This window comes from Rhinoderma darwinii, chromosome 5, assembly GCF_050947455.1.
Source record: "Rhinoderma darwinii isolate aRhiDar2 chromosome 5, aRhiDar2.hap1, whole genome shotgun sequence".
NCBI lineage: Eukaryota > Metazoa > Chordata > Amphibia > Anura > Rhinodermatidae > Rhinoderma > Rhinoderma darwinii.
The window spans coordinates 47,229,913-47,254,860 of NC_134691.1; the positions used below are offsets into that span (position 1 = coordinate 47,229,913).

Below are 24,948 nucleotides of genomic sequence, written 5' to 3' on the forward strand. Positions count from 1 at the left end.
TTAGTCTGTGAATCCCATACAACAATTATAGCGATTTCTTTTGGAGTGTAATGCCCTCTTCCATCGGGCATGGAGCTGCATAAGCAGACATGTAGAATGGGTTTTTCTCGTAGTATGCCTATAAAGAAGCACTCTGGCGTTTAGTGGATGCTCAATGTCTTCATACGGTTTTACTCCCGATTCTGCGGATCTATTCCATCACATGATCAGCTTTTGACCACCGGTCCGCAACAGCTTTGCATGTTCTGCCTGGAAATCAGCGTTACTGTGCCTTCTCCTGAACTACAGAGCGACATCTGTAATTGGAGAGAGCCTCCCAGCTCAAACGGAAGACTTTGTCTGTCAGCGCGAGCATGCAGGGAGAGACGCCTCCTCTGTACAGGTATTGGGGGGGGGGGGGGGCGGCAAGATGGCTGACAGAGCCCACATTTACAGGTTAGGCACATGGGATACATAGATAAAATCTTTATGTAAGGATATGTTTTCCTTCACCATTTCCATATGCTACCGAAGAAAAGCAAGGAAAAAAACGTCAGAGTGCTTCTTTAAGTAGAAAATACAACTAAGCCCAGAATATACTATGAAAACAGGGGTTATAGTCCTTTTAAAATATTTACATTGCTCTTGTTAACAATGGCAACATTTTTAGTTTACCCATCTTTAAAGAGACTCTGTCACCACATTATAAGTGCCCTGTGTCCTACATAAGGAGATCGGCGCTATAATGTAGGTGGCAGCAGTGCTTTTTATTTTAAAAAACAATCTATTTTTACCATTTTATTAGCGTTTTTTAGATTTATGCTAATGAGTTGCTTAATGCCCAAGTGGGCGTACTTTCACTTTAGACCAAGTGGGCGTTGTACAGGGGAGTGTATGACGCTGACCAATCAGCATCATGCACGCCTCCCCATTCATTTACTCAGCGCATAGGGATCCTGCTAGATCCTTATGTGCTGTCTTATACTAACACATTAACGATATTGAAGTGTTTAGACAGTGAATAGACATTCCATGGAATGTCTATTCACAATCTCTGCACTTCGTTACTCTGTCTGTGGTATTTACCGCGTAATCTCGCGAGATCACGCTTCCTCTGCTGTAACTGACAGGTTACAACGAGATCACGCTTCCTCGGCTGTAACTACCATAGAAACAGTAAGGAAGTGCATAGATTGTGAATAGACATCCCGTGGAATGTCTATTCACTGTCTAAACACTTCAATATCGTTAATGTGTTGGTATAAGACAGCACATAGCGATCTAAAAGGATCCCTATGTGCTGACTAAATGAATGGAGAGGAGTGCATGACGCTGATTGCTCAGCGTCATACACTCCCCTGTACAACGCCTACTTGGGCATTAAGCAACTCATTAGCATAAATCCAAAAACCGCTAATAAAGTGGTAAAAATAGATCGTTTTTTTTAAATAAAAAGCATTACTTTCACCTACATTACAGCGCAATCTCCTGATGTAGGAGACAGGGCACTTATAATGTGGTGACAGAGTCTCTATAAACAAGAGCATCTACAAGATACAGATAAGGGGTTAACCTAGTGAGAAAACAAAATTCCCCAGGGCAGAACGGTGTGAGAGAAGCTTTGTTTGTTAGCACTTCATAGAAAATATTGTAGATGCCCTTGCACTTTAAAAATCGATGACATATATAAAATGTGCCGTCAGAAAACGAATGACAAAAAAAAAAAACAAAAAAAAAAAAAAACAGCCAAACTAATATTCTATTTTAGAAAACCATATGAACACACAAGCGCTAGATATGGATTCCTATGCAATGCCCAACAAGTAAAAAGCCCATGTATAGAAATAAATAAAATAAATGCCAGGGTGATTGCGGGACGAGGTTACATCAATGAACAGTTTGGTCGTCAGTGGAAGCTGCTGGTATTTAGAACGATGGTTACGTCAATAACGCGAGGTGTAACACGACCCTCTTCTTTCTCGAGAGAGACATGTATGTATTACATTTGTTTTTCCTACATATAAAAATGCATACTATTTGGTTTCCAGTCAAGAAGACGATAGTGACAAACATTTCTCACCATGGACTGGGTTGTATATTCTTCTAGTTGCATAATGGACTTGGGGAAACCAGAGTTCGTATTCTTGCTCAAGTTTCAGGAATGGCAGTTTGACATTCAACCCCTAGAATATGAGCTTACAAGCCTCATTACATAGCGGATACCCGACTTAAAGGTTGATTTGGGCCTAACCATGCCAGCGTGACGGCGGCTACTGCCAAAGCCATAGAACACCATGAGAGGTTATAAACCATTGTCAACCTGATGCGGTTTTCAGTAATCTGTAACCATCACGATGAATGTATCCATCTAAATGACATCTTATTAATGTGAAATGAAAGACATTTCAGAAAGAGGAAAGATACAGAACTATCTACACAAGATGTTGAATGGAGATCCGCATTTACTCACTAGAGATCTGTGCTCCTGCACTACATGACATGGACTCCAAAAGAAGTGGAATCAATTGTGGGGGGGAAAGGAAAGGAGGAAACGGTCAGACATTCTCTCAATGATTGTACCGACGCTGGCAAGGCTGGTGAACAAGGACTCCGCTGTGCTTGACCTGTTGCGAATGGCATCCTCGAATGCGATTTTGGCGTTTAAGGCTCTTTCGGTTAAGCAGAGATTTGTCCATTTGATGCTTTGACAATTTAGCGAACTGAATGGTGTTGGTTGGGTCCAGACGGGTTGGGCGAGCAGCAAGAGTTGCAACATAACAACGAACAGGATGAGCTACACTTGTAAGCCCGGGATCCAACCTGAAAATATACAAATAAATAAAAAAATAGAAAATAAAGTTAGAGCAATCTCTGTAAATACAAGTTGTCCACTTCAATTCTATTCAGCCATTTCTTAAAGTGACAGTCCGAGCAAAAAAAACCAAAAAATCCAGTAGGTCATCTTCAAAGATTTCACTGCCCTGTACCAATGTCCTAATCCAGAGAGCCACAGGGTTCAACTTGCCGGCCACGACTACGAATGGCATATCTGCATTTCTACCACCAAGTTACCAGCCAGATTTCACAACAAGCGAAATATTAACTACAAAAGGCCACAAAGGCTTAAAATATTGTTCCCTCCTAAGAATTGGCCTCTCAACACAATGACCAGTTGAAGACTTACCGTAATACTTGGCAGAGGACAAATATTATCATAGTCTCCTGGGGAAGCCCTATAAAGACCTGACATCAGCCAATCAAACTCACTCAACATGAAGTACAGAGAATTAATAAAAAAAACTACAAGAGCGGAACCCCCCCCCCCCAACATGAGCTTCTGACCAGTGGATACTATAGAGAAGAAGTTACCTTAGAGAAGCGGAGCTGTGGATTTCTGAATCGCATGTCCTGGTCTGCTTACTGCAAAGATTGTGAACAGCATAGACAGACATACTTGGATGTTCAATGAGGAGGTTCTCCAATGGGCTCGTCTCCACCTCCATGGTGGCCAACTCTCCAGCAGTAAAACAAGGCGGTGGAGTAACAAACCAACTCTCCTCTAAAGGACACGAATCAAAATGGACAAAATAAGAGTCACTTGTATCTTCAAACTGTTCGAAGGCACCTGGTGAATAGTTCAAGACCGGGTCTTCATCTGCGTAATATATTTCTTCAAAGGTAGAGGCTTCTTCTGGTGTTCTAGGGCAGTTATTAACTTTAATGGACAGGAAAAAGACAATAACATTAGGATATGAAAGTATATAATATTTCAAGTGTGGCTCAATTTTCAATAAGGCAGTTTCCAGGAATACACATAGATAGCCCCTCCTTAAAAGATGCCATCAATGTGTGATTGATGGGGATCCGATCATTCCAGTGAATGGGCTGATCTGCAGTACCAAGCACAGCCACACATATGGACGCTACGCTGAGCCTTGAAAAACATTGAAGGGGTTGTGGTGTTGCTGCCGATTTTGTTAGACCCTCATCATCAGACATTGATGGGCTATCCATGTGCTGGGAAACCCCTTTAAGGCATAAAAAAAAATGTAAGACCATAGTGGAGCATACGTTAAAACATCTGTGTTATACTACCCAAAATTGCATTAAAAATGGTCTTTTAGAGGGGTGGTCCTCTGAAAGAAGATGGCCAGTATATGATGGAACTGAAAACCTGGTCTAGATGGAGAGCTTTTCTTTTCACTTTCGTGTGCCATCCGTTTATTTAACAGATCGCACACTGCCCTATTCAATTCTAGCAGCCTGCAACACATTTTCCCTGCAGTGAAAAAGTAGGAATATATGGCGGCCATTCAGGTGAAAGGCCGTCCACCCGATATATAGACTGCTTGTATCCAACAGAGCGACTCTCTGCTCTAAATGATGAAAAGTGGTACCGAGCACGCTAATAAAGCCATATAGCCTAAAATTAAAAGCCCTGTAATGTAGTTAGAGATGGTCATCAAACAGCCGCGATCAGAGGTTTTACTGATGCCAGCCATTACAGTAGGAGCCTGGTGGTAAATCACATCTGGCCTCCCGGGGGCATCGCAAGGTCACAGCTTCTGTGCACTCACCATCACGTATTATTACGTCTTATTGCATTTAGGACATAATAGTATGTCCGAATGCGGGAAGGGGCTAAAAAGGTTATAAGGAGATGCAATCTTGTACATTAAATAAAACTATGACATAGCGGGACAACAGGACCACTTACCAGTGTATAGTGAGCCGAAATGAATGCAGTTTCACCAATTCACCTACACAACGACTCACAAAATCTCAGGACCTCTTGTTACATGAGGCATTCACATTCTTACCTATAAAGTCTACCACAATCCATTCGTCATCCTCCTTTTCACAGAGTTCGGTCTCCGGGTTTAAGACACTGCTGACATCTCCTACAAACATACTGTTCAGCTTTTGGAACATTACAAAAAAAAACGCAGGGTCTCCTTCTGCCAGTCCTTCAGATGGCACAGGGATGGCTCAAGGTTAGCAAGGTGGCACAGGCAGTGAGAGTGCATATATGAGGTCCCAGCACAGTGTGACAGAGGAAACGTCTCAGGGTTGTACAACAGCTGCAAGAGAAATTCATAAAATTTAAGATGAGCAAATTTAAAAAAAATGTTTCTACTTAAAATATTTCAAACCTGAATTTAGTTTACGATCTCTATTTAGAATTCTGTCCCACGAATACCGGTGATAGCCGGCAGAGCACAGCTCGTCTGGTATTGTTGGATGCATAGGTTTCAGACGTTTAAAAGGCAGTCTCCTTAAAGAGTCTCTGTCACCAGATTAGAAGTGCCCTATCTTGTACATAATCTGATCGGCGCTGTAATGTAGATCACAACAGTGGTTTTTATTTTGAAAAACTATAATTTTTGAGCAATTTTAGATTTATGCTAATTGGTTTCTTAATAGACAACTGGGTGTTTTTGACCTTTTTACCAACTGGGCGTTGTACAGAGAAGTGTATGACGCTGACCAATCAATGTCATACACTTCTCTCCATTCATGTCCATTTGTACTCAGCACAGCGTGATTTTGCGAGATCACGCTGTGCTGTCACTTACTCACACATTAACTTCACTGAAGTGTCTTGAGAGTGAATAGACATCACCTCCAGCCAGGATGAGATGTCCATTCACTCTCGACACTTCGGTAAAGTTTTTGTGGGACTTACACAGCACAGCGTGATCTCGCTGTGCTGTCATTCACAGCGTGATCTCAGGACATGGGAATGACAGCACAGCGAGATCACGCTGTGCGAGTAGTTCCCACAGAAACTGGACACAAGCGGCACCAGTCGAAACCTATTAACTTTAATGGGTTAGGTCGGGTTTCCGTCATAGTGTCCCTCGTTTCAGCAAAAACAAAAGCACAGCATGCTACGCCATTGTTCCCGGCACTTATAGAACTTTCACAGAATTCAGCAGGAGACTACAGTGTTCAGCTTCTTTAAGACAGAGCACAGATCCTTCTTTCCCCAATGCTGCAAAAAGCCTGGCAGCTACTGAGGGGGGGGGGGGGGGGGGGCGGGTTTCAATTCATACGGTTTTGTACATGTCCTTTTATGAGGCCTATAGGCTGGTGCTCCATGGCTAATTGCCATTAGCCAGAAGAGGTGGTAAAATCGCGATTGTGTCTTCAGAGCTCATTCCGACTAATAATTTTCACGTCTGAGTAAAAAACAGACAGCATCTGGACTAGACACAGACACATTATGGTTAATAGGCCAATTCAAATGACCATTTTTTTTCTTTTTTTTTCACGGACCGTCCACCCAGGATGAAAAAAAACTAGAAGCATGCGCTATCTTTGCCATTTTTCATGCAGTAACAACCCATAGAAGTCAACGGGTCTGCATGAAAAACTGATGCCACGTGGATGCCATCCGTTCCGTTTCCTGGAGAAACTTAAGTTAAACCAAGTAGAGCCAGAGCAGTGTGGTACCACATGTAGGACATGGTCAGAAGCCAAAAATATGCACGAGAAATAATGACAGCCCAGCGTGATCTCAATGTGCGGTCTGAGTAAGTCACACACAAACGTTACCGAGGTGCCAGGATTCTGAATAGACATCACGTCCCGGCTGGAGGTGATGTCCATTAACTCTCAGGACACTTGAGTAAAGTTAATGTCTGTGTATGTGGCTGCACATAGTGATCTAGTAAGATCACTATGTGCTGTGTAAATGAATGGAGAGAAGTGTATGATGCTAATTGGTCACTGATTGGTCAGCGTCATACACGTCTCTCCACAACGCCCACGTGGTCAAAAAGTAAAACACGCCCAGTTGGTCATTACTATATAGCTAAAATAGGTCATAACTCCATTAAAAAAAAAATGATAGTTTTTCTAAATAAAAAAAAAAAAACACTGCTGTAATCTACATTACAGCGCCGATCATATTATGTAGAATATAGGGCATTTATAATGTGGTGACAGAGCCTCTTTTTTAATCAGTCCAATTTTTTATTAACAAGAATAAAACATTGACAGTCATGTAACAACTGTATCAGCATCATATACAACAGTTGGAGCATGGCAGAAAAAACCCCAACATTGCATCCTCCCCCCTCAACCCCTGCACAGCCTCCATCGGCATCTCTGAGGCTGGGTTCACACGACCACATTAACGTCCGTAATGGACGGACGTATTTAGTGCAGGGAGCCGGGCTCCTAGCATCATAGTTATGTACGATGCTAGGAGTCCCTGCCTCTCTGCAGGACAACTGTCCCGTACTGTAATCATGTTTTCAGTACGGGACAGTAGTTCCACGGAGAGGCAGGGACTCCTAGCGTCGTACATAACTAATGCTAGGAGCCCGGCTCCCTGCACGGAGTTCGGTCCGGGACCTCCGGCCGAAATAAGTCTGTCCATTACGGACGTTAATGTGGTCGTGTGAACCCAGCCTGACAGTTACATTCGATACAAAAAAACAGTTCCATTAGCAGGACCCATCATTTCCTCCCCCATCTGCTCCTAAAGTGACTACAAAAGGTCCCTTAGAAGACTTGCGTCCGTATTCTGCTCAGTTCAGAGGATACCACCCCAGGGCAAGCCAACCATCTTCCCCACTGCTTATCAAATTTCTTCTCATTGCCCCTTTTCGAAAATATTTTATACTCCATCAGAATGTGATGGTTTAGCATTCCCACAATTTCCCTCTGCACTGGGGGTTCCACATCCAGCCAATGTTTAGCGATACACTTCCTAGTCTGATATAGAATTTTTGCAATTGCCAAACATTCCAACCTGTCGCCTCCCAGGTCTCCCACAAACGGACAGAGCCTCTTTAAGGCAATCGCAGAAACACTGCTGCAAAATTGTCAGTTTTTCACTCACTGACCTCTGATTAGATTTAAATGGACACTAACTTTTCAAATATCCAACAATCCAGAGAACAACGAAAAGCAAAAAGCAGCAACTCCCCATCCTCTGTTAAAATGCTTTTATTTCAGCTCATAAACATCCATGGACAGGGGGTGAGGGAGGACTTTCCCAGCGAGCAACAGCCTGTTTCATGTAACAACACTTCCTCTGGCCCAATCACTAACTTGTCAAACAACTTATGCGAATCTAATAGTATACCTGTATAGAACAATGTTAGTTATAAAATTTAGTTATTTAATCCATAAAAATTCTGTATGAAGTTACTGCCACTATGTGTCTCCGTTCCGGTAATCTTCTGTCCACCCCTGTCAAGCAAAACCCACCCCTGGTTACAGAGCAGAGGAGAAGGGCTAAAGGGGTGTGTCTCTTCACTGCCTGCCAATACAAGTATATAGAGAAGGGAGGGGGAGCAGGAAAAGACAGACATGCTGCTTATAGAAGTCTACGACGAGGGGGGGGTATAAGTAGGGAGCAGGGAGAGGAAGACAGACACGCTGCCCACACAAGTTTATGGAGAGGGGAGGGCAAGCAGGGAGAGAAAGACAGACATGTTGCGGTCTCACTCAGTGCTGATTTCTCAGCTACGCTGCTCATTACTGGGGTATAATCTCTTTCATGCTGCTGCAATTTCTATATATGTGATAGAGATAGGAGAGCAGGATTCTCCTCTTCGGTGTGTGCAGTGGGAAAAACTGCTAAATAATGCAGAACACAAGTCATAATGGCCAGAACTGTGCGTACACACATGACCGCTTATTCTGAAGAGTCATCTGAAAGGTTAGGTACACCCACTCGTCTGAATATAAGCTTTTAGTGTTGCTGTATGAGGGGGGGGGGGGGAGAAAGAATTATAATTATTGCAAACTATACGTTAAGGAGTCACAATCCCTGTTGGCATAAGTTCTTAAAAGAGGGAGCTAAAATTCTTGTACATTAAGGGTATGTGCACACGATAACTGCATTTACGTCTGAAATTACGGAGCCGTTTTCAGGAGAAAACAGCTCTGTAATTTCAGATGTAATTGCATGTACTCGCGTTTTGCGAGGCGTCAATTACGGCCGTAATTTGGAGCTGTTCTTCATTGGAATCAATGAAAAATGGCTCAAATTACGTCTCAAGAAGTGTCCTGCACTTCTTTTGACGAGCCGTATTTTTTTACGCGTCGTTGTTTGACAGCGATGCGTAAATGACAGTACGTCGGCAACCCCATTCAAATGAATGGGCAGATGTTTGCCGACGTATTGGAGCCATATTTCCAGACGTAAATCGAGGCATTAAACGCCTCGTTTACATCTGAAAATAGGTCGTGTGAACCCAGCTTAAAGAGACTCTGTCACCACATTATAAGTGCCCTGTCTCCTACATAAGGAGATGGGCGCTGTAATGTAGGTGACAGTAATGCTTTTTATTTAAAAAAACCGATCTTTTTTCACAACGTTAGGAGCGATTTTAGTTTATGCTAATGAGCTTTCTTAATGCCCAAGTGGGCGTATTTTTACTTTCGACCAAGTGGGCGTTGTACAGAGGAGTGCATGACGCTGACCAATCAGCATCATGCACTCCTCTCCATTCATTTACGCTGCACTAGCGATATAGATATATCACTATGTGCAGCCTCATACACAAACCCTAACATTACTACAGTGTCCTGATAATGAATACACATGAAATCCAGCCTGGACGTCATGTGTACTCAGAATCCTGACACTTCTGAATCTTTTTTGTGGGATTCTGGCAAGTGAAACCAAATCTCGTTTACCTCCGTGATCTCGCGAGATTTCGTATCCGTTGCTGGAATCTCACAGAAAAGAGTCAGAAGTGTCAGGATTCTGAGTACACATGACGTCCAGGCTGGATTTCATGTGTATTCATTATCAGGACACTGTAGTAATGTTAGGGCTTGTGTATGAGGCTGCACTTAGCGATATAACTATATCGCTAGTGCAGTGTAAATGAATGGAGAGGAGTGCATGATGCTGATTGGTCAGCGTCATGCACTCCTCTGTACAACGCCCACTTGGTCGAAAGTAAAAGTACGCCCACTTGGGCATTAAGAAAGCTCATTAGCATAAACTAAAATCGCTCCTAACGTTGTGAAAAAAGATCGGTTTTTTAAATAAAAAGCATTACTGTCACCTACATTACAGCGCCGATCTCCTTATATAGGCGACAGGGCACTTATAATGTGGTGACAGAGTCTCTTTAAGTGTGAAGGGTTGATGTGAAATCTTAGGCGGTATTTGGTTACAATTTTTCCAGAAAAATTTGATGCGGGCCTGCTACAAGACTGGGGATCTCAGGATCGGCAAGGAGTAGATGAAACTTGGGGAGTGGGTAGACCGCATGACATTCAGTCAAAAGTGGATTTTCAGACAGGTGAAAACCAATATCACACTTGCCGTTTGTATTCCATGCCATGCCCTCGCCGACGGTGCCCCCCCAGAGAGTTGATACCATACCCAGCAAGTGACCGTGGCAGCCTAGTTATTGCATCAACTATATAAACCGAACATGGTAGAATATCACAGCACTGGCGACGCAGGAACTGTGTAGAATTCAATCAGTGAATACTACATTTGGGGATGATTTTAATCGATTATGAGATTGTTTTCTCGTGACATATTGTACTTTAGGTTAGTGAAAAAATTTGGTCGATAAATTTATTGCTTATTTGTGAAAAACACCAAAATTTTTAGAAAATTTGAAGAAATTATCATTTTTCTAATTTTTAATGTATCTGCTTGTAAAACAGATGGTAATACCACACAAAATAGTTACTAGTTAACATTTCCCATATGTCTACTTTATGTTTGCATCATTTTTTGAACATCCTTTTATTTTTCTAGGTCGTTACAAGGCTTAGAACTTTAGCAGCAATTTCTCATATTTTTAAGAACATTTCAAAAGGCTATTTTTTTCAGGGACCAGTTCAGTTCTGAAGTGGTTTTGAGGGCCTCATATATTAGAAACCCCCATTTTGAAAACTACACCCCTCAAAGTATTCAAAATAGCATTCTGAAAGTGTTTCAACCCTTTAGGCGTTTCACAGGAATTGAAGGAAAGTAGAGGTGACATTTTCAAGTTTCATTTTTTTTTAACAAAATTCATTTGTAATACATTTTTTTCTTCAGAAGGTTTTTACCCGAGAAATGCAACTCAATATTTATTGCCCAGATTCTGCAGTTTTTAGAAATATCCCACATGTGGCTCTAGTGCGCTAATGGACTGAAGCACTGGCCTCTGAAGCAACGGAGCACTTAGTGGATTTTGGGGCCTCCTTTTTCTAGAATATATTTTAGGCACCATGTCAGGTTTGAAGAGGTCTTGTGGTGCCAAAACAGTGGTAACCCCCAAAACTGACCCCATTTTTTGAAACTACGCCCCTCAGGGAATTTATCTAGGGGTATAGTTAGCATTTTGACCCACAGGTTTTCTGCTAAATTTATTCGAATTAGTCTGTGAAAATGAAAATCTACTTTTATTGTGGAAAAACTTCGAATTTTTGCAAGGAGTAAAGGAGAAAAAGCACCCCAACATTTTTAAAGCAATTTCTCCCGATTACGGAAATACCCCACATGTGGTAAGAAACTGCTGTTTGGACCCACGGCAGTGCTCAGAAGGGAAGGAGCGCCATTTGGATTTTGGAGCGCTGATTTTACGGAAATATTTTTCGGTGCCGTGTCGCGTTTGCAACGCCCTGGAGGGACCTAAACAGGGGAAACCCCCCATAAGTGACTCAATTTTGGAAACTATGCCCCTCAAGGAATTTTTCTAGTGGTATAGTTGGCATTTTGACCCCACAGGTTTGCTGAATTTATTAGAATTAGTCTGTGAAGATGAAAATAGACTTTTTTTCTGAAAAAAAACATAGAATTTTCTAATTTTTATAAGGAGTAAAAGGAGAAAAAGCACCTGAACATTTGTAAAGCAATTTCTCCTGATTACGGCAATACCCCATATGTGGTAATAAACTGCCGTTTGGACCCACGGCAGGGCTCAGAGGGGACGGAGCACCATTTGGATTTTGCAGCTCAGATTTTGCTGGTTTCTGGGGGCCATGTCGCATTTGCAGAGTCCTTGAAGTACCAGTACAGTAGAAATTCCCCATGTGTGATCCCATTTTGGAGACTATACCCCTCAAATAATTAAATTAGAGGTGTAGTGAGCATTTTGATCCCTCAGGTGTTTTACAGATGTTATTAGAATTGGGCCCTGAAAATGAAAAAATATTTTTTTCCAATAACCTGTAGATTTAGCTCATAATTTTTCATTTACACAAGCAATACAGGAGAGAGAAAAGACACCCCAAAATGTGTGACAAAATTTCTCCTGAATAGGGAAGTACCCCATATGTGGTTGTAAACTGCTATTTGGACACACAGCAAGGGTCTGAAGGGAAAAAGCGCAATTTCGTTTTTGGAGTGGAGATTTTATAAAATTTGTTTTTGACACCATGTTGCATTGCGCTGAGGTACCAGTACAGTGAAAACCCCAGAGAAGTGACCCCATTTGGGAAACTACATCCCTCAAGGAATTCATCTAGAAGTGTAGTGAGCATTTTGTCCCCAAAGGGTTTGTAGAAATTAGTGCACAGTGGATGTTGCAGAGTTAAAGGAACAGTGTCATCACAAATTATTTTTTTATATGTTAAAGATGTTAGTGCTTTATTAAAAACGTTTATATTCATTTGTGTGTTTGTGTTTTACTTTTTCTTATTTTTACACTTTTTCTTCCCTATGGGGGCTGCCATTTTTTGTTCCATTTCTGTCTGTGTCGATTAACGACACATACAGACATGGAATACGGCAGCCACAGTCCCATAGGGACTGCGAACGGCTCCCGTCCCATTGACTTCAGTGTACGGCGTCTGTGTGGGAACTGCGCATGCGCCGCTCCCACACAGTCCAATTCGAAATTGGCGCCGTCCGGCGCCATTTTCCTGTGGACCGGAAGTCGCGGCCGGACAGTAATATTACTACTTCCGGTCGTGGCTTCCGGATTTGTGCACTTGGACCAGCGGCAGCAAACGGAGCGGACGGGCCGGAGGGAGCCGCGGCGGCAGGAGCAGGTACGAGATTTCAATGTATGTTCGTGTTTGTGTGTGTTTACTACTGTATGTAAACCTACTACACTGTGTGTTAGCTCAAAAAATGGCGACACACAGTGTAGGAGGTTACACCGTTCAAACCCCTCGTTTATCCCGGCACTAGCCAGGATAAAGGAGGGGGGGATGCTGAGAGCTCACTAGAGCGAGGGCTTTTAACCCAATGTTGCAATGCTGCAATTTTGGGAATAGCTCCATCTAGTTACCAAAAATGGGTAGTATTATAAATTAGAATTAATTTATAATATTTCCTGACTCGTGAAAAAAATAAAAAAAATTTGAACAATGTTTAATCACCCACACACTAAATGTTTAATTTTAAAAAAAAAAACAACATGTTTTTCTGGCAACACATTCCCTTTAAAATTGCCATTTTCCACAGATATGCTATTTTAGTGCCCAATGTGTTGTGCCCAGCTTGTACCACCATAGACACACACCCCATAAATTATTGTTAAGATGTTCTCCAGAGTACAGTAATACCCCATATGTGGTCATAAACTGCTGTTTGGGCACACTGCCAGGCCCAGAAGGAGCGCCATTTGGCTTTTGGAGCGCAGATTTTGCTTCGTAGTAGTTTTGTTTAGTGTTTTACTGGTGTTTCAGCTTATAATATGGGGGCATATGTAAGCCGGGCGGAGTACATCAGGGCATATGTAAGCCGGGCGGAGTACATCAGGGTATATGTAATATGTGCGGGTACATCAGGCTATATGCAAGCTGTGAGGAGTACATCAGGGCATATGCAAGCCGGGCGGAGTACATCAGGGCATATGCAAGCCGGGCGGAGTACATCAGGGCATATGCAAGCCGGGCGGAGTACATCAGGGCATATGCAAGCCGGGCGGAGTACATCAGGGCATATGTAAGCCGGGCGGAGTACATCAGGGCATATGTAAGCCGGGCGGAGTACATCAGGGCATATGTAAGCCGGGCGGAGTACATCAGGGCATATGTAAGCCGGGCGGAGTACATCAGGGCATATGTAAGCCGGGCGGAGTACATCAGGGCATATGTAAGCCGGGCGGAGTACATCAGGGCATATGTAAGCCGGGCGGAGTACATCAGGGCATATGTAAGCCGGGCGGAGTACATCAGGGCATATGTAAGCCGGGCGGAGTACATCAGGGCATATGTAAGCCGGGCGGAGTACATCAGGGCATATGTAAGCCGGGCGGAGTACATCAGGGCATATGTAAGCCGGGCGGAGTACATCAGGGCATATGTAAGCCGGGCGGAGTACATCAGGGCATATGTAAGCCGGGCGGAGTACATCAGGGCATATGTAAGCCGGGCGGAGTACATCAGGGCATATGTAAGCCGGGCGGAGTACATCAGGGCATATGTTAGCCGCGCGGAGTACATCAGGGCATATGTTAGCCGCGCGGAGTACATCAGGGCATATGTTAGCCGCGCGGAGTACATCAGGGCATATGTAAGCCGCGCGGAGTACATCAGGGCATATGTAAGCCGCGCGGAGTACATCAGGGCATATGTAAGCCGCGCGGAGTACATCAGGGCATATGTAAGCCGCGCGGAGTACATCAGGGCATATGTAAGCCGCGCGGAGTACATCAGGGCATATGTAAGCCGCGCGGAGTACATCAGGGCATATGTAAGCCGCGCGGAGTACATCAGGGCATATGTAAACCGCGCTGAGTACATCAGGGTATATGTAAACCGCGAGGAGTACATCAGGGTATATGTAAACCGTGAGGTGTACATCAGGGTATATGTAAGCTGGGCGGAGTACATCAGGGTATATGTAAGCTGTGAGGAGTACAGCAGGGTTTATGTAATAAGTGCGGAGTACATCAGGGTATATGTAAGCTGGGCGGAGTACATCAGGCTATATGTAAGCTGGGCGGAGTACATCAGGCTATATGTAAGCTGTGAGGAGTACAGCAGGGTATATGTAATATGTGCGGAGTACATCAGGGTATATGTAAGCTGGGCGGAGTACATCAGGGCATATGTAAGCCGCGCGGAGTACATCAGGGCATATGTAAACCGCGCTGAGTACATCAGGGTATATGTAAACCGCGAGGAGTACATCAGGGTATATGTAAACCGTGAGGTGTACATCAGGGTATATGTAAGCTGGGCGGAGTACATCAGGCTATATGTAAGCTGGGTGGTGTACATCAGGCTATATGTAAGCTGTGAGGAGTACAGCAGGGTATATGTAATAAGTGCGGAGTACATCAGGGTATATGTAAGCTGGGCGGAGTACATCAGGCTATATGTAAGCTGGGCGGAGTACATCAGGCTATATGTAAGCTGTGAGGAGTACAGCAGGGTATATGTAATATGTGCGGAGTACATCAGGGTATATGTAAGCTGGGCGGAGTACATCAGGGTATATGTAAGCTGGGCGGAGTACATCAGGGCATATGTAAGCTGGGCGGAGTACATCAGGGCATATGTAAGCTGGGCGGAGTACATCAGGGTATATGTAAGCTGGGCGGAGTACATCAGGGTATATGTAAGTTGGGCGGAGTACATCAGGGTATATGTAAGCTGGGCGGAGTACATCAGGGCATATGTAAGCTGGGCGGAGTACATCAGCGTATATGTAAGCTGGGCGGAGTACATCAGGGTATATGTAAGCTGGGCGGAGTACATCAGGGTATATGTAAGCTGGGCGGAGTGCAACAGGTCATAATAGGATGATGTAATAATGGGGAGAATGAATAATAAAATGAATTATCCCTGGATAGTGACGTACGCTTTCAACCAATCCTTCATGCACAGGCTGGATTTTTGGGTGTAGGAGTCGCACTTCTAAGGGTATGTGCACACACACTAATTACGTCCGTAATGGACGGACGTATTTCGGCCGCAAGTACCGGACCGAACACAGTGCAGGGAGCCGGGCTCCTAGCATCATAGTTATGTACGATGCTAGGAGTCCCTGCCTCGCTGCAGGACAACTGTCTCGTACTGAAAACATGATTACAGTACGGGACAGTTGTCCTGCAGCGAGGCAGGGACTCCTAGCATCGTACATAAGTATGATGCTAGGAGCCCGGCTCCCTGCACTGTGTTCGGTCCGGTACTTGCGGCCGAAATACGTCCGTCAATTACGGACGTAATTAGTGTGTGTGCACATACCCTAAATGATGTCTGTGGGATTGTACAAAATATCCGCACTCCAGCATTGTCTAATCTTTGACTTCTTCACTCGCCCCATATGTAGCACAGACTCCAAAATGTCATAGTTTTCGCTGCATTTACAAGGTCTACCAGAGGGGGCTGCAAATGATGACGTGGGGTTTTAGGTGAAGAACTGTAGATATAAATTAGTCTGGGCCGTCGTTTTGCATTATTGCGTTCCAAGAGTCATAACTTTTTATTTTCCCGTTGACTAGCTGTGTGAGTGCTTGATTTTCATGGGACGAGCTGTAGTTTTTATAAGTATCATTTTGGGGTAAATGTGATCAGTTTTTATTACATTTTTTGGGGGGTGAGGAGACCAAAAAACAGAAATTCTCTCGCTCTCTTTTTTTAATAAATTTTTAACAGCGTTCTCTGCGCAGCATAAACAACATGTTTACTTTATTCTGTTTTACTACTTTTATACAATAAAAACCCTTTTTATAAATAAAATGTTTTAGGCGGGATTCATACGACCGGGTCCCGCCCTAGCCCGAGTGTCGGCCGGTAAAAGTTTTGCATCCGTTCCGGGCCGGGCAGATTTGGACATGTGTTCGGGGATTCCGCTTCAGGAGTTTCCCCTGATGTCACTGCCCAGATATGGACAGAGACATCAAGCGCTCTGTCGAGGAGCGGAATCCCCGAAAACACAGGGATTCCGCTCCTTCAAGGAGCTAAAGTGGGGCTAGCACATAGCAGAGCGGGGAGATGCCTCCCCGCTCTGCTATAGTGGCGTCGCTACAAGTAGCAGCCACAGCAGCAGCAGCTGCTAGCGGCGCCATGGAAGGTGTCGCCGGGCCAGGGTGATTTTAACAAGCAGGGGAAGGGAGCCAGCGCAGCGCTCCCTCCACCTGCTGTACACCCCGGCCTTGCCACACAGTGTACAGCGTAGCCATTCGTCCGAATGGCATCAACTCCTCCTCCTCACATGCACTCTGCGCTGTGAGAAGGAGGAGATAGAGCGCAAGCGACGGAAAACCCGGCCATCACTCGGGACACATTCCGGTGATGGCCGTGTAATACCCGGCCCCATAGACTTCTATGGGAGCCGGGCGGCCAGGTACCCGGCCGAAAATAGAGCATGTCCTAATTTTTGACGGCCGCTTTTCCCGGCCCTCAAAAAAAAAAAAAAAAAAAAAGAAGAATCGGTCATGTGAATAGCCCCATTATGGGTCTATTATTCCTAATGCAGCCAGGTGCCGGCCGATTTATGAACGGCCGGCACCCGGCCGGGAAACCCCGTCGTGTGAATGAGGCCTTAGTGTCACCATGTCCTGAGAGCCATAACTTTTGTATTTTTCTGTTGACGGAGCTGTGTTAGGGCTTGTTTTTTGCGTGACACACTGTCGTTTTTATTGGTACCATGTTTGGCTACGCGCGACTTTTTTCATCACTTTTTATTTCATTTTATTGGAAACAACGTGACCAAAAAAGGAAATTCTGACATTGTTTTTTATGGTATTTTTTTTTACGGTGTTCACCGTGCGGGATAAATAATGATATTTTTTTATGTCAGGCCGATACGAACGCAGCAATACCTATTATGTCTAGTTTTTGTCTTTTTTTCTAATTATAAAGGGCTCGATCAGGGAAACAAGGCGATTATTGTTTTTATTACGTAAAACTTTTATTTATTTATCAAACTTTTTCTACTTTTTATTTTACACATACTAGGGGACTGGAAGATCTGATCTTCTGATCCCCTGTACAATACACTGCACTACTTCTGTATGTACTGATGTAGTGCAGTGTATTGTAACTGTCACTTTACAACTGGCAGTTGAGCCTATTACGTCCTGCCTCGGGCAAGACCTAATAGGCTCCCGTACCTGGCAACCGGGAAGCCATTGCAACCATCAGAACCCTGCGATTTTTCGCGGGGGGCCAACGGGGTACAGAGGGAGCCCCCTCCCTATGTGTCAATCACGTAAATGCCGCTGTCGCTATTGACAACGGCATTTGAGGGGTTAAATGGCGGCGATCGGAGATAACAGTGATCGCCGCCGTTGCAGCGTGATGTCAGCTGTATATTACAGCCGACACCCACTGAGGATGAAGCGCGCACAGCTCCTGTGCCTGCTTCATCCTCAGGGCGTTACTGTACGCCCATCTGTGGGAACGAGCCGCTAAAAAGGACGTACAGTAATGCCCATTTGCGGGAATGGGTTAAATAAATGTAGTAACAATAATAATAATAAAACCTCTGTTATTTGTTTATCCTTGTTTTGAAGCGGTTTTGCACCACACGCGTTTTTTTAGGAGTTTTTTTTTTACCTATTTCTTCAAGAAACACCAGGGAATAAGCGCAAGCGTTTTTAGCCGAAAAACATGTCAAAAAATGCGGCAAAAAAAAGCAATTAATTCCATCTCCTATTGATTTCAATGGGGTTTTTGAGGCGGAAAACGCCTCAAGATAGGGCATGTCGATTATTTTTCCTGCGAGTGTTTTTTTTTTTTTGCTCGTAGTAAAAATAAAAAACGCCTCAAACTTCCCATTGAAATCAATAGCAGGAAATTTCTGCCATTTTTTGCCACGGTTTTCCGCACCAAATACCACGTCAAAAAAATCAGTGTGAACAGGGCCTTAGGATCTTTAACACCCGGAAGTTCATTTTAAAACAGACCTAGGAGACGTGCAGAAGTGCGCACACCAGCAGTTATCAAATAGGGCAGGTCCATATCTTCTAGAACACCTTGTTCCCTTCAATGCTAAAAAAAAAAAAAAAAAATCATCACTTGTAGAATTACTAAACAGAAGGATTAAGTTGGCCGTGTAGATCCCCCTCCTGCTCTGCCAACCTTTCCATCCGCTACCTCATAAGTAAGAGTGATATCAGCATGATGAAGGTGAAGCAAAAAAGAATTACAAATAAAGGATTAGACAAAGCCACGTGAACAGACCCTGTACTGTGCGATACTTCCGGCACTTTCTGTAGCACCAGATCGGTTTCCAATGGCAAATAAAGTGATGTGACTGGTGCTTTGGGCTGCAGGACTTTCCGGGAATCTATAGAGCTGTAATATTTTCTAAAATCGTGGGCAGCAGGATATAGCGACAGGTTCCACAATTACACTAAACTATGCGGCGTTTTAAAGAAATCAAAACGTTTCAACACTGGCACTAACACTTAAAGGGATAATCCCAGGTTTCCGTTTTCCTCCTCCCCAGGTCATTGGCCATCACTTCTGCGTTTGATGCGCTCTGCAGTGGGCAGGAGTCCACAGTTCAGGGCAGCGGCGATGTGATCACCCCATCCCGCCGCTGCCCTGAACTTGCACACTTCCGATGCTTCTAGATACACTCCACATAGCAGCATTGGCACAATTTTACTGCTACTGTGCTTGCTCTGGAGATGCCAAGAGGTGGCCTGGACAGAAGAGACTGTGCTTGCACCATAAGGGGCGCTCCCGAGACACCGGCCATCCGCTACACAAAAAACAGCACAGGACAACACGGCACAACCGCAGCAGGACGTAACCCTACACAATTATCCGACAACAAAGAGGGAGACCCAGGCTGCCTGTAGAGATGTATCCAGCAAACAGGACACTTAAGATGGAGGTAATTGGGAAAGTTTATATTTTTATGTCAGCTTGCACATGAGAACGGATTAAAGCGGTTTTCCGACCTTTAAAAAAAAAAGTGGCCAAGGAAGAAGGGATGCAATAAAAACGCACACACGCACAATTTTACAGGTAAAGGGTCGTTTTACCCGCAACAACATGCAACCATTAACAGACTGTTCGACATCGCAGCCCAGGTCAGTGCCTCTCCGTGTGACCTTAACCTAAGGGCAGATTCAGACGAACGTTGCGTTTTTGCGCGCGCAAAAACCATTTGACAGCTGCGTGTGTCATCCGTGTATGATGCGCGGCTGCGTGATTTTCGCGCAGCCGCCATCATAGAGATGAGGCTAGTCGACGCCCGTCACTGTCCAAGGTGCTGAAAGAGCTAACTGATCGGCAGTAACTCTTTCAGCACCCTCGACAGTGAATGCCGAACACAATATACAGCAACATGTTAAAAAAAAAAAAAAAAAAAAAAAGTTCGTACTTACCGAGAACTTCCCGATTGTTGCCTTGGTGACGCGTCCTTGGTGACGCGCCTCTCTTGACATCGGGCCCCACCTCCCTGGATGACGCGGCAGTCCATGTGACCGCTGCAGCCTGTGCTTGGCTGGAGCTGTCACTTGGACTGAATTGTCATCCCGGGAGGTCAGACTGGAGGAAGAAGCCGGGAGTTATCGGTGTCAGAACTTCGTTTTTTTTTACAGGTTCATGTTTATTGGGATCGGTAGTCACTGTCCATGGTGCTGAAACAGTTTAACTCTTTCAGCACCCTGGACAGTAACTATCTCCTGACGTCGCGTACCGGAATTTTTTTTTGCCGGGTTCGGCCAAAACGAGTTCGGCCGAACCCGGTGAAGTTCGGTTCGATTGTCCGGGTTCGCTCATCGCAAAGACACTCCATTTGGATACAGAAAAGCACGTGGTGCTGTTCTGGTTACATTCATCCTTTTGACAGCTGATGCGCTGTTTGTCGGTTCGCACGGAAGTGCTTCCGTGCGACCTGCGTGGTTTTCACGCACCCATTGACTTCAATGGGTGCGTGATGCGCGAAATACACGGAGATATTGAACATGTCGCGCTTTTTGCGCAGCTGACAAACGCTGCGCAAAAAGCACGGACTGTCTGTACTGCCCCATAGACCTGTATTGGTCTGTGCGTGGCACGTGAAAACCACGCGGCCCGCACGGACTGAATACACGTTCGTGTGAATCCCCCCTAAGAGTGCAGATTTGTTCCCTTTAGTCTAATCTATTACAAGAATTTCACATACAATTTCGAAGAAAACAAGGGCAGCATTACCCAGGGAGGTGGAGATTTATTTTCAGAAGACTTCTGCTATGAAACATCTGAAGATATATGAAGATCCCGGCTGCAGAGGTGTATAAATAGCGCACTATAAACAAGTTCTACAATGCTGGAGGGAAAAAAAAAAACGAGAAACAACAAAGACTTAACATTTCATCAAAGAATTTAGGTTAACTCCACTTAACTATACCTGCCCCCCGTGAGTTTACCCCTTAAGACCCACCGCCTTCTCAATGACTTCCTGTATGAGGAGTATGGGCACGGTCCACTCCAAAGTAGTGACATGCAGGTATTTCGGCCACAAGCGGATGCCGCTGCGTGGGGACTTACCCTTAACCCCTTAGTGACAAGCCCATTTTAGGCCCTAATGACCAAGCTATTTTATTCGTTTTTCTATAGTCGCATTCAAAGAGCTATAACTTTTTTATTTTTTTGTCTACACAGCTGTATGAGGACTTGTTAGTTGTACGTTTTAATAGCACCATTTTTGGGTACATAGAATTTTTTTTATTAACTTTTATTTACTTTTGGGGGGGGGGGGGTTATAAAAAAAAACCTGAAATTCCGCCATTGTTCTATGAGTTTTTAAATGGACGCCGTTCACTGTGCGACGTAATTAACATGTTACCTTTATTCTATGGGTCGGTACGATTACGGCGATACCACATAGTAGCACATGGTAGCCTTACTGTGGGACTTATTTTTTAGGAAAACTAAAAGCAAATTTAAAAAAAAAAAAAAGACAAAAAAAAAAGGGAGGGGGGGCTTTGGGGGAGGTTTTGTATATAATGTAATATTGTCTTGCACAGTAGGGACTTGTCCACACAGTGTAAAATTCACACCGATTCCAATGTGTTTTCCGCTTTGAAATCAGCGCCAGTGCTTGTAAAAAAGCCTCCCACTACGGGCAGACATGTCACATCTCGAACAACATCTGTTAGCCAGAGGCAGATATGCAGCAAAACCACGGCAGAAACCCGAGGGTCAGAGCCGGAATTCTGCCGCAGATTCTTGGCCAATTCCATATCAAGATTTTTTCTACATGAAAAATCCGCCCTGTGAACATAGCCTATAGGAAATGAAAGCCGCATAAACGGCCCGAAAGATCTGAAGCAGAACACCTCCAAACATCTGCCCATTGACTTCAATGGGAAATACTGCGTTCTGTTCCCATGGGGTGTTTTTTTACACAGACGTTTTTCAAAACGGCCACGTAAAAAAAACGTCCACGAAAAAGTGCATGTCACTTCTTGAGCCGTTTTTCATGGACTCTATAGAAAAAGGACCCGTTTTCCCTTGAAACCAGCGCTGTATTTTGTTAAGCGTGTGAACATAGCCTGAGGCTCTATTAGGGGGAAAATGATGTAGCTGGTTCTGTTACATGGGCATTATGGCTGGTACAATTACATGGTACTGCATGGCACAATGGTTTGTGGACTCTATGGCAGTTATTTGCCATCTGTACAGTAATCAGGATACATTTCAGAGGGATAAGGTTTTCCAGATGTAATATTTCCTATGCCGACTCCCAATTATTAGAGGACAGCGCTGCTTTACTATCATGACTAGCCGAGTATCCAGCGATGGCATACTAGAAGGCAGCAAGGAAGGTGGGGGGTCCCGTTCCGACTGAGCTTTCCATCGGAATGGAGCCCTGACTGACACAAACAGAAACCATAGGTTCCCGTTTCCATCATAATTGATTTTATTGGGGACGTATCCGGTGCTAACGGTTTCCGTTTGTCAGCCGTGCAAGGGTTTGTGTCAGTCGGGCTCCATTTCGATGAAAAGCTCAGACGGAACGAAGCCTTACCTGGAGATCAGTGATCTCCAATCTGTGGCTCTCCAGCTTTTACCAAAATACAACTCCCTGGGGATCACTACTATATAGGATTTTAATTGGAGCCCCAATGGCTGATCTTGGGGATCGTGGCTGCAGGGTGGGGGTGGGGTTACTCATGTTTCATCCATTTCATAGACTGGGTATGTACATAAACCGCTATGTATATGTTCCACACAATGTATATTAGATCTTGTCAGAGGGTCTAGCGCGCTTATTAAGCCCCATTGATATATTCCAGAAGAACCCCTTTAACATTTCAGAACTTTGTTGACCAAATGAGCCAAATACGCAGCATCTATCTCATGGTCACGAATGTACATAGAGAATAGAATAGCAGAAAGGCAGCCCTGCAGGCCGGGAATCTACGTCAGAAGAAATACAAACATTTGTCAATAACCTACGTGTCACCAAGAACAAGCTGTCCACATACATGGAAAACGCATCAGTCACACTATATGCATTGTGAAAAAAATATATCCCCATACATCTAATAAAAAAATTAATTAAAAAAAACCCCAGAAAAATAAGGTCAACTCACTTTTACGCTGAATATCTATAAAGACCTGGCATTTTGACAGAAAATGTGTTATTTTAGGTAACTTATGGTTTACTTGCCTGAGTGAATTTGGTATTCCCCCACCCCCAACTTTTCCAGGAACACAGCCAGAGGAATAGATCAACACATGGATGGGTTTCTAGCTAGTGCCAAGAAAACAAGTGCTTGTAGCATTTCATTTTCCAAGAAAAATACTTATGACTGCAATATAAGTAACACCACCTAATACAACAGAGCAAAACCAAGGACTAATACAATGATCTCCAATGGTAGAACAGGATTTGGAGCCTTGAACTTGTTTTCACCTACAACAGTGCACTGGGGGTCAGATATCTGCAGGCGGAGTTCTGGCATAGACGTCACTGCTAAAAACGCATGACGTCACCAGTTAAAGGGCGCACCATAGGCAGGGAGTAGTATGGGCGGAGTCCTGTTATAAACCACTCAGTCCCACAACGTCATGAATGTCACACAAAGGAAAGGGGCAGCTGCTAGTAAAAAGAAAACAGAAAAAGGCGAGTGCTTAGAGCGTTCTTCACACCGGCGTTCTCTTCAGAGTGCGACAAAGAGCGTTCTAAACCACAAACGTTCTAAACCACAAACGCGCCGGTTAACGTTCTATCCCGCACGGTCTGCGACCTCCGCTGTGGCAGCGAAGTTTCCACTCACAAAACCAAACCGGACAAGTGTTGTAACTCTACCGTTATTACTTACTCGCTTGCCGTTACCGCGTCCAGTGACGTTACTGAGGTAGTTCTAAACACCTGTCAGCGTTTAACAGCAGCTACAGGTGTGCCGGGGACAAGACACCGCGATCGCCGCTTCTTTTCCGTTTGCTTCTCGCCTCCCTACTGAAGCTTTTGTTGTTGTACAACTGTTTGCAAACAGCTGATCGGGTCGTGACGTCGCCGGGGGCCGCTGGCCAATCGAACGCCATGGGCGGGCTGTCGTTAACGCACGTGACTCGTGCAGCGAGGCTTATACACAAGCAGAGCTGTCAATCAATGTGTATCTGAGAGGGCAAGTCCGGACAGAGGACGGAGTGGAGGGGTCTGGAGACAAGTTTATAGTGTTGTGTATTTAACGGTCTATGGCGTGGAGAAGAGTATCCAAAAACGTAGCATGAAAAAACTTTTAGGGTATGTTCACACGACCTATTTTCAGCCGTTTTTAGTTTAGCGTGTGAACATAGCCTAAGGGTATGTTCACACGGCCTATTTACGGACGTAATTCGGGCGTTTTTGCCCCGAATTACGTCCGAAAATAGCGCCTCAATAGCGCTGGCAAACATCTGCCCATTGAAAGCAATGGGCAGACGTTTGTCTATTCACACGCGGCGTAATTTACGCGCCGCTGTCAAATGACGGCGCGTAAATAGACGCCCGCGTCAAAGAAGTGACCTGTCACTTTTTTGGCCGTAATTGGAGACGTTATTCATTGACTCCAATGAATAGCTGCGCCAATTACGTCCGTAATTGACGTGGCGTTCAAGCACATGCCGTTACGGCTGAAATTACGGGGATGTTTTCAGGCT

At 44.4% G+C, this 24,948-nt stretch overlaps 1 protein-coding gene across 3 annotated transcripts; it reads right to left on the bottom strand.

Annotated features, from left to right (window-relative positions):
• Window positions 1-1,672: 1,672 nt before the first annotated feature.
• On the bottom strand, window positions 1,673-24,336 carry TP53INP1 (tumor protein p53 inducible nuclear protein 1). 3 transcript variants are annotated; one of them, XM_075828037.1, is made up of 6 exons: window positions 24,129-24,336; window positions 21,010-21,124; window positions 18,765-18,849; window positions 4,800-5,060; window positions 3,349-3,694; window positions 1,673-2,799 (listed from the first exon to the last, which is right to left on the bottom strand). In XM_075828037.1, the coding sequence occupies exons 4-6, from the start codon at window positions 4,909-4,911 to the stop codon at window positions 2,547-2,549; spliced, it is 711 nt and encodes a 236-aa protein (XP_075684152.1). In that variant the 5' UTR covers window positions 4,912-5,060; window positions 18,765-18,849; window positions 21,010-21,124; window positions 24,129-24,336; the 3' UTR covers window positions 1,673-2,546. The 3 variants fall into 3 exon arrangements, with proteins under 3 accessions (XP_075684152.1, XP_075684153.1, XP_075684151.1); XM_075828038.1 differs by lacking the exon at window positions 18,765-18,849; XM_075828036.1 differs by lacking the exons at window positions 18,765-18,849; window positions 21,010-21,124.
• Between the last annotated feature and the right edge of the window lie 612 nt (window positions 24,337-24,948).

Coding starts and splice junctions, on each gene's coding strand:
- TP53INP1 (XM_075828036.1), bottom strand. CDS start 4,911: ATGTTCCAAAAGCTGAACAGTATGTTTGTAGGAGATGTCAGCAGTGTC. Junction 3,695..4,799: donor GATTGTGGTAGACTTTATAG/GTAAGAATGTGA, acceptor TGTCCATTAAAG/TTAATAACTGCCCTAGAACA. Junction 2,800..3,348: donor CACAGCTCCGCTTCTCTAAG/GTAACTTCTTCT, acceptor GTATATTTTCAG/GTTGGATCCCGGGCTTACAA.